Source organism: Cimex lectularius, unplaced genomic scaffold (genome assembly GCF_000648675.2).
Source record: "Cimex lectularius strain Harlan isolate CLEC.00 unplaced genomic scaffold, Clec_2.1 scaffold111, whole genome shotgun sequence".
NCBI classification, from domain to species: domain Eukaryota; kingdom Metazoa; phylum Arthropoda; class Insecta; order Hemiptera; family Cimicidae; genus Cimex; species Cimex lectularius.
In genome coordinates, this window is record NW_019392681.1 from 455407 (window position 1) to 472857 (window position 17451).

General features: G+C 33.8%; 3 protein-coding genes across 3 annotated transcripts; 1 reads left to right on the forward strand and 2 right to left on the reverse strand.

Annotated features, from left to right (window-relative positions):
- The first annotated feature begins 696 nt into the window (after positions 1–696).
- On the forward strand, positions 697–12719 carry LOC106668625. Its single transcript, XM_014397551.2, has 11 exons — positions 697–812; positions 877–969; positions 1041–1181; positions 2411–2594; positions 2655–2827; positions 10324–10562; positions 10627–10798; positions 10870–11199; positions 11261–11562; positions 12292–12589; positions 12649–12719. Exons 1-10 carry the CDS (start codon positions 772–774, stop codon positions 12561–12563), a joined length of 1947 nt encoding a protein of 648 aa, XP_014253037.1. The 5' UTR covers positions 697–771; the 3' UTR covers positions 12564–12589; positions 12649–12719.
- On the reverse strand, positions 6207–7094 carry LOC106668628 (zinc finger CCHC-type and RNA-binding motif-containing protein 1-like). Its single transcript, XM_014397555.2, has one exon. The coding sequence runs from the start codon at positions 6864–6866 to the stop codon at positions 6252–6254; it is 615 nt and encodes a 204-aa protein (XP_014253041.1). The 5' UTR covers positions 6867–7094; the 3' UTR covers positions 6207–6251.
- LOC106668627 (lysosomal aspartic protease-like) lies at positions 12621–17013 on the reverse strand. The gene is made up of 9 exons (XM_014397554.2): positions 16881–17013; positions 14325–14469; positions 14142–14259; positions 13931–14040; positions 13634–13830; positions 13440–13568; positions 13231–13381; positions 13074–13166; positions 12621–13004 (listed from the first exon to the last, which is right to left on the reverse strand). Exons 1-9 carry the CDS (start codon positions 16952–16954, stop codon positions 12855–12857), a joined length of 1167 nt encoding a protein of 388 aa, XP_014253040.1. The 5' UTR covers positions 16955–17013; the 3' UTR covers positions 12621–12854.
- Positions 17014–17451: the final 438 nt, after the last annotated feature.

The following is a 17451-nucleotide window of genomic DNA, read 5'->3' on the forward strand; positions in this document are numbered from 1 at the left end:
ATCAGAACTGATAGTTTACACAACTTGGGAATTATAATCAATCATCAATTCTTTTTTTAATGAACACATCAAAAAATTAAACACAAAGCTTCAAGAATACTGGGTTTTACCAACCGGAATACTAAACATTTTACAAACTTAATCACCCTTAAAGTTCTCTATCGTTATCAAGTTCAACCCAACTTTGAATTCTCCTGTTTTCAATAAATAAGATGATTATTACAATATTCTGCCATCGGCCCTGTCACACTGCACATTCATGCTAATAAATACATTGAGTTTCTACATACACAAGGAAACACAATTGATTTATCCACAAGTTTTAAGTTCTAGTTTAGACTAATTGCATCCTGAACTGTACTGATTCCTGTAAATAATTTAAGATTATCTGCAAACATTAAGACTCTAGCACCATAGAAAATGCGAGTGACATCATAAAAAATAGGAAAAGCAATGGGCCAAGGTGTGAACCTTGGGCTACTCCGGAAGTTTCTAAAAAAAGGATTGATTTATTATCAGTCCATGATTATTTAAATAAGATTTAACCAAAATGCCCACATATATAAGTATTTATATTTTGTGTGTGTGTATAATTGTTGAAAGTGTTGATTTATTATTGCATTCATAAATATTTAGTAATTGAAATATTCAAATGTTCCCTCCTAAACGCAAGTATTTCCTATAGCAGTTCAAAACCTTCTTAGCATTGTCAAAACAACGTGTTCCCCATGTAAATACATTTATTTGTAGATTATTTAATAAACTCGTGAAATGCCTGCCGGAAAAATAAGGATTGTCCCTTGGCTGACGATGTAAATTGTGTAAATAATTTTAAAAAATTCTGTTTAAATATTAATAAATGTTTTGGTGTTATAGTCAAGAATGGCTTGAGGTGTACAACAACGCTTACTCAGGTGATCTTCAAAGCCAGATCAAAGCAGTTGAGAAAATTGAAGAATGGAGGGACAGGTGAATTGAATATTCATTTTTTTAAAGCATTTTTACATAGATAAAATAATCTTTTGAACATTTAAACTTAGGAATATGCATTGCCCACCTGCTGCACTTCTCACCGGATCAATTTTATCCACAGTAGTCAAGGACAGTGTGTTCCACCCGAATGTGCAGGAAGCCCTTGGAAAGAAAGATCTCGAAGTTATATATTCCACGCATATCATGAGGTCGCAAGACAACCCAAAATACCATTTTATACTTTCAAAGAACAAATCGGACACTTGTATTTATTTGTTTATTTGCCATAATTGAAGTGCTCTTATTGCACTACGGAACCGTCATTTAACGGCTTTATTGATAGGTAGTCAACTCCAAATGTTCCGTTATGCAAGGGTGAGCTCTAAAACAGTCATCAGAAGGCTTCAAGAAAATAGCATAGACAGGCACTAGATGTCCCACATCAGGTTTTTTACTTCTGGAGATGCATCAAGTAAATATGCAACTATTATAAATCAGCATCTCGCTTGGACACTTGAACAATGGAGGGAGGCTGTTCTCTTCTCTTGGTTTTTGTCAATCAGGTGACCAGGATCATGTGGAGTAGACATGGACAACGCTTTTCTTCATGAGTCTATGATCTGCCTTTATGCCCATACCAAACTGATTATCATACAAAATGGATCTTTGACTACTACATTGAGCTGTGGTAAGTTGTCCATTTATTGAGGACAACTTAGGCCTTATGTGCTTGCAGATTAGTCAAGTTGATTATTTCATCACATTTTTAGTGTGGGAAGGTTAGCATGAAAAGAGCTAGGGGTCTACAAGCCAAGAGTCTATCATGCTGACCACTCTGCTATGGTTCCCATCTATGTGTTAATGCATAATAATGCTCGACCGCATGTAACTCAACTTGTCACACGTTACTTAGCGTGATGTTAAAGAATTAGCCAACATGTTATGCTAAATTGAATCCTACAGAGCACATGGGACATAATAAAGAGACAGGTTAGACATCATTCACCATCTCCAACAAACGTTGAACAGCTTTAAACCACTCTTGTAGAATGGCATTCTGTTTCATTAGACGAAATCCGATCACTTATTTTCTCAGTGCTTAAGAGACTTTAAGGCCCTCTGCGAGGCTAGGGGAAGTAATATGTGATATTGAATGCAAAATTAGATAGTAAATTGTTAGTTAAATTTTAATCAATCACTAAATGGTTGTATGGTTTTGGTGAATTTTCTTTCAGACCATCATAATTAAATAATTTTTATAAAAACTCAAGAATTTCTGATATTGTTTAATTTGGTTTACATTAAAATAAGTATGGTGTAATTAATATAACGATAAAATACATATAGTTTGAAATAAGCAACAAAATACGAGTGTCGTTTTTGTCTTTAAGTGTATATTGTAAAATCTATTTTTATTTGAATTTATATTTTATATCAGGTTTTTGAATATGGCTTTAGAAGAGAAGTATCAGAAAAGCGCTGATTCGTTGTACTCGAGGGGTAAAAAAACCGGAATACCTGACTGGATTGTAAACCTGAGGCACAAAGTGGCCCACAGTTACAGGCTTCCAGCATTGGACTATTCACAAAATGCGGTCTGCTGGGTTTTGAACTATTTGAAGGTAATCGCTTGGCTTTTCAGTCGGTGAGGTTTTTATTTTTATTTATTTTTTCATTTGAAGGAGAACTATTGGGAGATTGAAAAGAAATCGATGAAGGAGTACAGGCCAGAGAGACCTAAAGGGCAAATTTTAGAACAGAAAATCAGAGGCCTGCTTGACATTTATATACTGCTGTTTGAACAGAATGCAAATGGAATCAAGAAAGTTAAGATGATACCAACTTCAAAAATGAGGTGAGATTAATAATTTTCTAGTGAAATTTCATCTTAAGATCTGCAGGGTGGTGAATCTAGTTTTGCCTTGACCCATCATTTTAATCTGCCTTTCGAATATGGCTCCTGTTGACTCCATTGGTCCAATTCCTCAGTAAGGGCGAACAAATATTGTTTAAATCTCATGTTTGATAGGCATAAGAAGTTTTTAGAATACAAAAAAGCTACTAGTTTTCCTATTTTGTCATTAAAGCTGATGATTTTTTTTTTCATTACTGGTTATTCTGACGTAAAGATTCCCAAAGAATACTAGCTATTGGTCTCAAATTTTAAGACCAAGTTTTCATCTTTCCTCTTTGAAGTCAAAAGGTTACCACTGTTTGATATAAGACCACCTTTAAGCTAGTTTCATACAAGGCAGTTTGGTTGATTGAGCTGCAGCAGTTACTGCCATGTGAAGACATTTTTTTTGACTGGTTTCAAACTCGGCAACTTGTGGAAACTTCTTCTCTCCACAACGGTAGACCAGTACAATGTTAAAACCCGAGAAAGCAGGAGTACTTCTTGTGTTTACTCTTCAACAAAAGGAGAAAACCCAGTTGAAGAAAAGTGTGGGTTCTCTGTTCTTACAAAATTGGGAAATATCACAATATTATTCTCGTGCCATTTACATCCAAACTTTGCTCATTTTAATTTTGTCATTATACTCTTCACACTCTGTATTAGATATTTGAAAAAACTCCTGGTTAGGTAGAAAAAGACTAAAGGCACAAGAACTAAGAGCAAGCTTTTTTACTGCACTGAAATTTGGGGATTGCAAAATGTAAATAATATTGAAAAGGCCTAATTAACTTCTTTTTTTTTAAGATTACTTAGCTTAAACAATAACCCCTCTTGGGTAATTAGAACATAATTTACTTCACTCTTTGTATAAAATACTTAAATTTGCTTTAAATTGGGAATTAAAATATTAAATGTGAATGATTATAGAGTGACTAAAAAATGCAATCTTAAATCGAAAGAGAATCATCGCATAAATAAGCTAACTAAATTCAACTTGTATTCTCAACTGTATTGGATGCTTAAAGGAGTAATTACAATTTCAATGTTATTAGAATTAAAACAACTAATTAAAATCCCAGTAACATTAATTTTTTTTTTTTAAATTGAACATCTAAAACAAAATGAATAATTTTACTGTATTTCAATATTAAACATTACACATGCTAAGAGCCGTTAAAGCGGACATTGGTTTATGGACTACTTCAGCTAGACTGTCAAGAAAAGAAGAGTGTGTACTAGCGAGACACACACGGATTATGCATGGGTATTTGATGGCACTTCCGCCTATGTGCTTGACATGTGGAGTTTTAACCACAGTCAAGCATATATTGATAGAATTTAAGATATATAGAAGGGCATGCATGAGCAGTGGGCTACCCGCTTCTCTTCCAGAATTGCTAAATGAAGGAAACAACAATATTAAGATTATTTGATTGAATTTTTAAGGGAAATAGAATTGATTGGGAAAATCTGATTTAAGGGATGGAATAAAGAGGTGGGATCTGGGTGACAATGCAAGCCCCAGACCTGGGGGCAATGTGGATGTAGCACAGCCCATGTACATCGTCAATAGCGGGTACTGCAAGAAGGATAAAGTAAAAGTATAAATGTTGAATATCTAATCCTTGAGAATGCCGCCCATATGCTCCCTGTGAGCAAGAGAATACTGGTGCAATTTGTGAACTTTTGGGTACCACGGTGGCTGAGTGGTTAGAGTGTCTGACTTGTATGCTAGTGGTTCAAATCCGTGCAGAGTCCGTGGCTTTTTAATTGATAATGGTATGAAAAATGCATTGTAAATTGGTTTGACCCCCTTGCCCGCAACACCCAATGGATAGTTGGACCCTCCTATGCCATGAATTACTTTTACTTTGTGAACCTTTTGAAGACGATCGACACCTGATTTTAGCTAAAATGGCAGAATGTCTCTTTTGACAGAGCAGAAGTTGAAACTTTTATATGTCTGCGACAAAACTTGAATGCTACATACTCACGAATGGCCAAAGGAATGAGTATAGATTAATAACTGGGGGAGGCAGCTCATATGAAAACCTGACAACGAGTTTGCTATTGCTGTCCCCCCCATGGCATTACAGGATTTTTCACGTGACCATCAGACAATAAATGCAGCTTGTGCTTTTGAGTACGGCAAAATTGCTTATCTTTCCAAAAGATAAGTCGACCAATTCTAGGTCAATCCTCTACATGACAATGCTCGGCTGCATAAGCTCAACTGGTTCAAAATTAGCGGAAATGAAATGCACATGACTATCCTCCTTCTATCCGTTATTTTTACCTTTTTGGGCTCCTTAAAAAAGCATTAGAATGACAGCGATTCAGAGATGATGCAGGGATGGAGACCTTTGTGTGCAATGTTCTGGCATAATTCTGGTTTTTTTACTGAAAAAATTGATTTTTAAAGTAGAAGGTTGAAAAATGCTTATGCCTTGTTATTTTATTGTGAACTGTCAAACCTCTCATTGTTTAGAATCACTTTTAAATAACTTATAAATGTGTTGGACTTGCTTTCCACTAAATTAAATCTTGGGAAGCTTACCCCTTGCCAACTTGTCAGCAACATCGCCCTGTATACCATACATATTATTCTCCTAAAGCCTTCTTCAGCAGCCTCCTAAAAAATGTACTCAGTATACATGTAAAATTTTCTAACATCATTTCATTAGGTTGTATGAATATTGAGATATTAATGTTTTATAAAATCTACATCAAATAATTAAATCCCCCTCCATATATATTTTCTTTTTTTTTACAATGGATACCAGGAACTGGAGGAGTTCCCTCCTGAGCACTGCAGCTGTACAGCTTATTGTACTTTATTCCTGGCTCCATTTTTTTGGGAGCTCGCAACACAAGTGTGAATTTGAGCCCCCGGTGTGCCGGTGTTCTTCCATTGAAGAAACTCATTTTTGAAGGGGGTTGGGACCAAATTCAGGGTCGCTGAGATCCGATCCCGCTCCTTCCATTGATGAGTGCCGTGTCAATTTCTTTCAATTGCCGCCACCGGTCCCCTTAGGCATCAGAAAAAGTCCAGAGGCGACATTGGGGATCGAACCCACAACCGCGGGATCTACTAGCCGAGAGTCTGACGCCTTAACCACTCGGCTATCGCACCCCCCTCCATTTGGTCATTAGCAATCATTTTGGTCAGCCTAACTTCCATGCCAGCAAAACTGGCAAAGCAGTCTGAAATGATCAAACATCCAAACTATGCGTTCGTCATTTTGCAGACCCCATGAAGAAATTTTTCAATTATATTTTTTTATATTGACTATTCATGACCTTGAGAAATGTTCATTACAAAAAAAAATTAAAACAATAATATTGTATTACTTTATATTTACAGAAAATACACTAAATGTCTTTAATCACTAAGTTCTTCTTCATCACTAAAATACGAGTTTTTTTTAATCCTTTTTTTCTTCACAAAATCAGATTTATTCTCACTTTCAAATTTAGCCTGTTCCAGTCGTATTACAGCACTTAGCGTTTCCATGTCTGGCTCCTCGCCCTCTTCGTCTGTCTGTCGTTCTTCATCATATTCATTTTCTTCCTGTCTCTTTTTCCTTTTTTTCCTCTCTTTCTTCTTGGGCGGTGTCCTCGAGCCGAGCGAGTTCTTTGGACACTGGTAGCTCAAATGGCCCTCCTCGCCACACTCGTAACACGTGCTTTTATCCGGATAGAACTTTTTCTTAATAAACTCGGAACTCCTTCCGTTGTCTCTGGCCATGCTGCATTTTATCCTCCTGCTGTGCATCTCTGTACCGTCCATTGACTTGGAGCACTGGATGGCGCTCTCTCTATCCAGATACTGAATGAAGGCGACCCCCTTGCTCCTCCTGTATTGGTCTTTAACTATCGTTACCTTTATCACTTGGCCAAATTTGGAAAAGATCTTGTGCAGATCGTTATTTGTGAGCGAAAAGGCCAAATTAGACACATAAACTGTTGTCTTGCTAGGGGCCAGACTGCTATTCATTTTTTTGTTTAAATATGCAACATAAAACACATTAGATGGACAATTCTGATTAACACAAATTAAATTAACCAGTAATTACTACTAATAATAATATAAATAAACCCAATTTTCATGTTTACTACTATGTTTATGTTCAGGTTTCAACATTGTTACCATTTTGTGTACATTTATAACCTCGCGATCGTTTATACTTTATTGTTAGGGCACATGGCTTTCCTTATGAAAATATTACCAATAAAACAATTGTTATTAATAAAACAGTATAAAACAAAAAATAATTATAATTAATGAACTTATCTTGATTTAAAAGAAATTTGATAATTTTTTTTTGCTATCGCATGGAATCCAATTTATATTTAATGGAACGCAGAGGAACTCTAACGTATGAGGCCCAAAATGCATTAGAAATAAAAATATATGGCATGAAAATAAATGGTGTGTTTAGTTAAAAAAATGGCTTTAAATTGAGAAAATTAAAATGTCAATTTCTATGTCCTACCCATGTAGAAACAATTATTATTAAAACAGTATAAAACAAAAAAATGTAACTAGTGAACTTAGATTGATTTAAAAGAAATTCAATAATAAATTGAGAATTTTTTTTACTTATTTTAATTGTGGGCCACATCCATGGTCTTTCTTCAGAACTTACTATTTAGATAAATGGAACTCCAATATATGAGGCCAAAAATGCATTAGCAATAAAAATATATGGCATGAAAATAAATGTAGTTAAAACAATAAAATAAAATACCAATTTTCTGGATTTAAATTGAGAAAATTAAAATGTCAATTTCCATGTCTATTCATGTAGAACCACTCAGTTTTTAATTCTAATAATTGTTAGTCCAGAAAGTTCACTTTTTCTGGTTTTTTATTTTGTGAGAAAATGCCTATTAGGATAATTCTAATTGTTTCTCAGTCCAAACAGCACTTATTTTGTCTGCTTTTACTTTTTCACCTCTGGAATTGAAGAATCTATCAGAAAGCAAAATATTAATTTCCTTTTACCACCAATGCTACTCACTTTTCATAATAAAACAGTACAAAAAACAATTGTAGCAACACGCCCGGTTGGATTTATTGTTTAGCTTGTTCTTCTGATATTTACAGACTGATAAACTAACCATGTATGAGGTATAATGCTTATATAAGCAGAAAAAAAAGACTACTTGACTAGTTGGTCATCACTTATAACATTAAGGCTAACACCAAATCAGGATGGTAAAAAACGACTATGAAGCTTTAGTCTTTTTGTATTTACTTCTTCAGGGTCATTTCTTCCACCATGACCTAAAAGATCTATAGTGGAGTTGATGCTTCTTTATGTATCAATACTGCTTTTCTGAAGCGGCTGTACTCTTTCTGAGTTAATGTTTTGAAGTTGAAAAAGTCATGTTCTGATGTTACTGCCTCTACATGATAGAGTCGGCTAGTTTTTGTCTCACTTTCCCATTTTTGAAGTGATGATTGAATGGGGAATTACCAAGGCCTATTATTTTCCTTATTTTCCCTACTGTGAGGGAGGTAAATATTTGTTTTCTTGGTTGATATGTTGAACTTCTTTGTTACTTTTGCAACTGGTGAATTCATCCAGTGTGTTGTCATTTCTTTTTCCACCCCTTAGTTTAGCTTAGCGCGCTTTGGGGTGGTTCAAGTCCAAAGGGCATTAGGGATACTCCTGCCTCTGCTAATTTGTCAGCCTGTTTATTTCCTTCAGTACCCACGTGTTTTTGTACCCAAATCAGAGTTATTGATTATGTTTCCCAGAAACTGGTGGTACGTTAGGCATTCCAAAAAGTTTGAAATGAAGGTGGAGAATTATGGTTTTCAACGTTTTTTGGTATGAAAATATGTATACCTGTGCAACTTTTAATCCTTTTATAAAGTATTTATTGTATAGAGAGATTGTATGGATCTCACCTTGGAAAATTGATGGTTTGGGTCCTAAAGGATTCCTGCTTGTACTCTATGTTCTGTTTTAGATCCATCTGTATACTATAATAACACCATGCTTTTAGTCCCAAAAATATCTCATTATTTTTATTTTTAAGGATCTGTCAAAATTTTCTTTCAATTTAATTTTATCTTATATTTTTGTAGCCATCTCATTTGACACATCACTAATGATCATATTGATTTAAGTATGTATGAGGTATTTAGTAAAGCTAACCAGATCAGGATGATAAGAAATGACTATGAAGTTTTAGGCTGGTTACTGTAATGCCACTTTTGAAATAACAAGCAATTTTTAAATGCTGAAATTCTTAAAAAGAGTATTAGATGGAGTCAATTCAGAATATATTTTGTTCATCTAGGAGGTTTTTCAATCAAAGGGACCCTAAAAAAATCCTTGTTGCTTATGACTTGCACAATTTACTGATTCTTAATGTGGCTCCAGACATGTGGGATTCGCCAAATGCCGAGCAAAGGGCCGCCGAATCCCAACTGGAAGGGCTGGGGCTCACCTTCCTCAACTAAGTGTCAGTTTTCTTGTCCACTTCAAAGTGCACGAATATTCGTGAAGTAGCCGAACTCAAAGCATCCACAAATTCGGGAATCAATTGCACTGTATATAAATCAACTGTAACCATCAAGTTATTATTTACTGCTATTTATTTTTTAAAACTAAACAATTCCTAACTAGAATAGATGTATTAATAAAAGAACAACATAGTTATTTCTGTTGGCCCAACTTTACAGTCTTGGAGTTGCTCGATCTGAACCAAAAATTTGGAATCCTTCTCTTCCAAAATACAAAAATCGGAACAATGTTTTTGATGCGTGGAAATAGATCTAAAGTATATACTTCTATTTTGTGCTATTTATTTTTCAATAATAAATGATTCCTAACTAGTATAGATTTATTAATGAAAGAACAACATCGCATTGTTTCTTTTGTTTAAGAATGGATTGGCCCAAGAGTAGTCTTGAAGTCCTTTGATCAAGCTGAACCAATAATTTGGATCTGAATTGTACTCTGTCACTGATTTGTGACTAATTTTGCAGTAACCGCAGCTTCACTGTTGTCCATTACGATTGGTAGTAAGCTGAGGACTCGTATGGCACTTGGTGAATATTTGCTGTTTCTGCACAAACTGGGTGATTGTTAATCCCTGCATGTGTGTATATGTTTATTTATGTTTTGTAAAGACAATTGACCAATCAATGTAAGGACTTTCAGAGAAAACCATTCAACCCTTCTCTGGTCAAGTTTTTACTGATAGAAACGTTGATCTAGTTGGTCTAGTAGTGATCAGAGTTGTAAAAAGGTGCTGTATTAAAAAGAAAGTGTGATTGCAGAAAAAAAAAAAAAAAAAAGAAAGGCTCCAAATACTTTATGTACTTGTTATTTAATTTGCTCATTTTATTAGAAATCATCACTGATATTTAAAAGTTCTTTTAACATTATAGTATAATTATAATTTATATTTTATAATACATACGTTGTTTCTAGGACAAGAATATTATCATTTACAAAACATATTCCACAAACATTTGAAGCAGAAACATTAATGTGTGAAGAGGAAGCGGCATTGAATGTGGATATCAAAAATTTTAAGCGATCTGACTTAGTGAGTGCTATGGGTATAATTTTGGGCTATTTGAAAAGCTATTTAAAATGGCCTTATTCTTATTTCCAACCTGTTAAAATCATTATAAAACATATGATTGACGATGCGGAAAGTCACAATGGTAATTGATTGATATGTGAAGGTATTTTTATGTCTTGGTACAATTATAATTTTGTGTTGTTCAGGCTGTCGTTTTGATTTATGGTCGCATGTTATCAAAATGCTGTACGTAAACGACTATTTCCCCGAATTCATTTTAAATCTGACGTATGATGTTTTTATCAATGAGAAATTCACATACAGAGGAGACTATTCTGCAAAGATGCTTATTTACCTTCTTGAAGCTTTGGTTAAGAGGTTACCACATCAGTTCATTTTGAAATCACTTGTTATTTAAAATTACCTAACAATCTCTTTGACTTTTTCAGAGGTAAACTTGAAAAATTAAAGAAAGACCTATCGAAAGAGACACCCAGACCCAGCAGCAAAAAGAGAGTTCCTTTAAAACTGTCGTTATTTGAACAGAAGATTCTTAAAAAATTACATCTTCGGCGTAATCTCAACTTAAACACCGAAGCTATCAAAGCTCGTATCGCCATTTGTGCAACGCTCACGGCAAGGATCGAGAAAAAATATCCGACGTTGAGAAAGGCATTGAGGCTAATCGAATACAAACCTCTGAGGGATAGCGATTTGATAAAAATTCTCAAAGTGATTTGTGATAATCCAAATGACTTTGCCAACAGATGTATCGAATTGTAATTATTCTGGATTATTTAAAATTTAGATATTTCTTTAATTAATTAATCATTTTTATAGATTGTTCGAGTTATTCCAAAAGGATATACAGAGTGAGAAAGATGATATATTGAAATTGCTTAAAGTTTTCCATGGCGAAGGACTTTCGATTAAGAAAATTAACAAGATATACACGCTAAAAAAATTATCAAAAGAAAGCAGCGAGGAGGAAATGCTTGCGATAGACGAATCAGAGGAAACTTTAAAAACAGAAAAACTTCTCAATGAAGATGAAGATCAAGATCTTGAAACATCTGTAGATACAAATGAACCCTGCACGGTTCATCAAGAGAGGTCAAACTGCCCCTGGAGGACCGTGAATGGTATGTAATTTTTTTTAATTATTCAGCAATAATTGAAGCCCTGGGGCACCATTATTCGGTGCTACAAAGGCGCCGAAATTTTCTATAAAAAATATTAATATTTTTCTGTTTATAAAAAACCTAAAAACTAAGACCCTGGTGGCCATCCAATCTCAATAACAATTTTAACAAGTCAGCTGTAATTGTGTATTTTATATTATTGCCCAAAAAAATTATTCACTTTTGTATTTTTGCTATTAAGTGCATAATGGTTTTTCAAAAGGCCAGTTTTGCAACTTCACAAGAAAGTTAAGAATTTTGTTTATTTAAATAAAATAGGTGGGACACATCGAGCAACCTTTCTTTACATGCTGAACATATAAGCTGTGGTAAAGTAAATGTCCTTTTGGCTCAAAATTAAATGTCCATGTGTCAACTTTGTATGGTGGATTCTTAATTGAGTGAGAATGATCCTCTTGTACGAGTCAGATCCTCCGAGGGCCATTTATTGACAGTGCTTTTGATAAGCGAGAGCTTCTCTGCCGACCCAACTCACCATTTTCTTTTTATCAAGTTTTTAATCAAATTTTTAGATTGAAGGGTCAGATCATGGTCTAGAATTTTGTACATACTGGCCTTAGCTGCCTCGTCCACCTTTTCATTTCCCACCACATATGTGGAAATGATTTTTTTAATACCTAAAAAATTTTTATTATTAATTGTTATTGCTATAATTTTTTGTTTTTTAAGAATTTGATTGGGTCTCGTGTCCAATTGATTCACTTCCTTGGAGAGAGAAAAGTCCTTTTGAAATATTGCCTTACACTGGCGGCACCGACAATGAAATTAGTTTCATCAGATTCAAAGGCGACACCAAAACTGACTTTTTTACTACAGTCAACTGGAACATGCCAGAAAAGAGGAAAATAATCATAGAGCCAATTGAAATATCTTCAATAGAAGTCACAGACAATGACAATGTCGTAGAAGAAAATGAAACTGAATTAACAAAAGAATCTTAAGACATTTTTAATGTAGTAATATATAGGTGAGGTTTATACAACTATATATTTCTTTACTTGTGTTAATTTTATTTATTTGTTTTAGGAAATCCATTTGTCTTTTTCCCATGTGTCAATATGAAAAATTGTCTTTTTTTATATGTATATTATAACATGTTTATTAATTATACATTTTGTAAATATTGTATAATATTGATAAAAGTTTTGAGTTTTGATGTATAAGCAATTCTTTATATACAATTGTTCCAATTTCATCGTAAAAATTCACCTCCACTTTGTTTTTATGTGAACTCATAAAGATGTTGCAAATCCAATTAGTTGGTTTTGAATATCAAAAGTTGTATAATAACTTGCTATAAAGGAACCTCCTAAACTCCACATGTCACTTTCTTCTGTCTTTTTGAAGACTGTCAGACATACTTTAACAGGTCCAAAATTGACCTAAAACCAAACAGACAATAAAAACAAAAAATTTATTAAAGGTAGTACTAATAATTTTTAAATATATACCTCTTGTACGTAATCTGGTCCTTTAAGCGTAAATTTCTTGCCTCCTATAGTGAATGTTACTTTCGGAAGTTGATCTACACGGCCACATTTAACCTGAAAATTATCTGAATTAATTTATCCATTGTATTATTACGTTTTATCATTGTAAAATATTTACGGTGTAACGATTAAGGAAAAATACTTGAGCTCCTATGTATTGGTTAATACTTTCGATTTCAGCAGACGGGCCTGAAATCAAATTAGAACCCGTGTCCATATACACATTGCATCCAGACTGACAAAGAACAAATTTAGGACTTATTGTTATGCTGAAACATGGCAAGTCATAATTACAGGATAATAAAGATACAGAGTATACCAAACTACCTTTGCATTTTGAACATCCATATGCCATTGGACTGTGGTAGGACATGTGTATAAGTGAACTCTCCTTTGTAATGCTTTTTATCAATACCACCAAACATAACACTTCCTCCTTTTGGTGTGTTTGGGTCTCTGAAATTTAATTTTTATTTTATTTTTTATTTATTTTTTTTAACCAGCATTGCATTAATAACTACCTATTTATGTAAATTGAGAATATAGGCTTTTTTATCAGGCCCTGTTCGAGCATAGCGGTCACGATAGACTTGGATTTAAACATTCCAGAGTTCGATGCAAGTCCGACGACTCCATCACATATCGAGTAAATAAAAGGAAAAAACGGTATTTTGTCCACAACCCCGAAAGATTGGTTTTTGACTGTCGACATGTCAAACTAAAGCAAGTTTTCAATTGGAAGTTTTGAAGTACAATATATATTTATTTTATATTTCATTATTTAATAATTATTTTTATATTTATTTATTTGAACTCACAGACAAATTATCTATCCAAACTGTCCCAGTTAAAATTGTATTTTCAATCGGAAACCGAAACCTTTGCAATGTGTTGGTGCCATTTTTTCCTGTATACTTATTCCTAAATTCTTTTACACAAAACATTTTTAATTTGTATAACTTTTTTTTTTAGTAATATGAATCATGTAAACAAAAACAGATTGTTTACAACATCTTGAAAAGGACTTACTGCAAGTAATGCTAGCAGAGCTACAGTTTACTGAAGGCACCCATGTGTTTCCCCAAGCTGTATCGTACGCGACATTAAATGAATCTTTTCTTATTTTCAGTTTTCCATAATATTCATTCTAAAACAAAAAACCACTTTTAAAAAAAATAAACTAAAATAAAAATTTTAATGACAAATTTTTACATCAAATAATTTGTAAAGTTTAGCCGGTACAGTTCCATTGCCCGCCTGGCTTTTTATCGATGAAAAAAATGTTTCGATGACCCTCGGGTGTATGCCCTGTTTTAACATGGTAATAAAGATAGGATCCTGCCTTTCCAGTGACAAACTGCAAAATAAAATGTTCTTTACATCCCATCTATAATTTACTACATAAAATGGCAGTCTTTTTAGTAGTATATTTTTTTTTGTATTATATCTTTTTAAACTTGAATGGTAAATTACTGGAGAAAGGACAATTGAAACTTCCCCTTGAGGTATGCAGGGTGATGAACTTGTAGTTTGGTCATTTATATTGGTCTACGTTATCCCCACTGTTTTAGCCTGTCATTCGTGTTTCAACTTCTTGCCATCACTGATGACAATAAACGAAAATGTCATTTACAATTCACTAAATCAGCGAGGATAGACATACAAAAAATGTTCATAAAATACCAAACTACAATTCAGCTGTGAATAAAAAGTGACTGCAGTACTAATAGAAGTGATTGATACATTGCAATCATAAGAAATATTTATTTAGAAATCGTGAGATGCAGTCTGGTGTGATGTAGGTTTCAGAAAAACATTTTCTTTATCGTGCCAACGTTTCGATCTTTATTGAGATCATCTTCAGGGCTTGGGATTTACAAACATTGTTTACATATTACAATTACATTTTGGATGTGGAAAAGTGACAATGTTTGTAAATCCCAGGCCCTGAAGATGATCTCAATAAAGATCGAAACGTTGCACCATAAAGAAAATTTTTTCTGAAACCTACATCACACCAGACCGCATTTCACGATTTCTAAATAAATATCGATTAACGGTCACTAATCACCACACATAAGAAATATTTGTAAAATTGAATTAAAAAATAAAATGCTTCTTGGTTTTGTAAGAATGGTGAAATTTTGATTTTTTTCTTAATGGAAGAATTGTTGTAAGTTTTTCCACTGAATTTGGAAATTCACCATCAGTTTTTACGACCCTAGTACTCACTCCGTCTAACTTGATATTTACAAAACCAACTGGATTAGACCGATGTGATGAGATATACAAATTCAAAATCTTGCAAGCCTCAACAAAATGTTAAAAGGAGTCGCTTATTTATGGCCATACGTACCATGACCAATCTCCATTATTACCTAAAACTCTTCATTAAGCTTCGAGGCATTTTATCAGATTCCAGAGCTTTTTTAATGAGTGTGTAACCATCAAGGTTTGTCCTCTCCCTGGTGTAGGAAATTAGGAATTTCAGCCTGCACAGGCCGTCGCACCGACAAAGACATGTTCCGCTGTTTTTTCTTCTTTCTGGCCATATCTGCACAGGCTTGGTTCTGCCCCGAGTCTACAGTGTCCAGAATGCAGCCATCCTTCCAGTCTTATCATGTCCTAAGTTAGTTTCTGCGATGATATTTTAATGAACTTTTTCGTATACCCCTTTCTTGGAATACAAACCCATTGAACCAAGGAATTATTTTTAAACCATTGTATGACAGATCTACATTTTCAACAATTTGGTATGTTGCAAAGTGTTCAGGGCTGATAGATGCCATCAGGCTTTCCTTGGTTGTTACTTTCCTTGTTGTTCCCAATGCTGGAAACAAATATGATTCAATCCCAAACGGCTGTGGAGTTTATTACCAATATAACTATCTCTTAGGTGTCAGACTAGAAGTCAAACCTCTTTACAAAACTCTCCATATTATTCATGATTAAAATTCCATGAACTAGGTCGGAATTTCAAACCCAGGGCCACTGGTGGATGCTGTAAATTTTAAATGTGTCATTTTATTGTTTCTTTGAGACTCAGGCTTTTTGAGAGGAAATTATACATACATATATTATGCAGAGTGGGCGACCGAGACCCAAGGGATTAAAAGCCTAGGTAGGCCCGTACCCCATCCCTAAAAGGTCCAGGACTTGGTCGGCTCACGAGTCCTGCATAAACTTCTTGGANTTTTCCCTTAATCTTGTTCTCCATGAGTGTTCTGCAGCAAACATTGATGGCCCAGACCTCCGCCTGAAAGACTGAGGTGTTATTACCAAGAGGGGAGATGCTGATCCTTAAATTATACATAGAAGTATCTGCACTGTGACTCTACATGGCATCACGAATCACTCAATGCATCGTGTGTTACCTGTAACTATTTTGTAAACATACTGATCTACCTATCATGCTGGGTTTTTTTTTCCTACAGGCGCATTTTGGCTTGCCTTCTTGTGGTTGTACTGTGCTTTCATGTCAGTTGTACCGTTTAGGTTTATAACAGTAGGCTGACTGAATTTGAGACAATCAAGCACAAGCTCGCCATCTCGAACTGGCATTTAATATTTTAATTACAATCGCAAGAACTTACTTGCTTTCAATCGTTATAAAACAAAATAACAATTTTACAATAATTTCCCGTTTTCCTTTTATTACATATTATTATTCTTAAACAAAGAAACAAGAGCACCATTTGTAAATAAAAACTTTTTATGGACATGTATGACCACAAAATAAAAATTTAAAAAAATATTTATAATAGCTACCTGACTACCCCATCATTTATTGAATGGGCAAAACATGTCGTACACGTTAAAAATACAAGTGCAAAGCACAACATGATGATAAATAATGTATGTGTTTAACAAGGGACTATATGAATCAGTGTATAGTTTATCAAGAAATGATAGTATGATAGAACAAAGGTCACATGCCATATCTTCATTAGATTAATTTTTTTTTCTCATTTATATAACTGTTTACCAAAAATATATTATTTTACACAAGGTTATTAAGAACAATGTGTGTGAAAAAAGCATTACCAAAAAAAATCTATATTATAAATCAACAAACAATAAAAAAAAGTTTTTATTAAAAATAAATATTGACACATATTTTCCCTCTTTATAAAGTCTATTTTTCTAATGCCATTTTGGAATCTAGTGGAATATGAAAAAGATCAGTTTTATAAACATATTTTTAATTAGATAACTTGTGTTTTTACATATTAAATATAGAAAAAAATTAAAAAAACATGGGAAAAATGTGGGACCTTGAAGAATTTATCATTTTTAATCTTTCCTAACCGTAACAACAATACAAAAAATCAATTTCCTA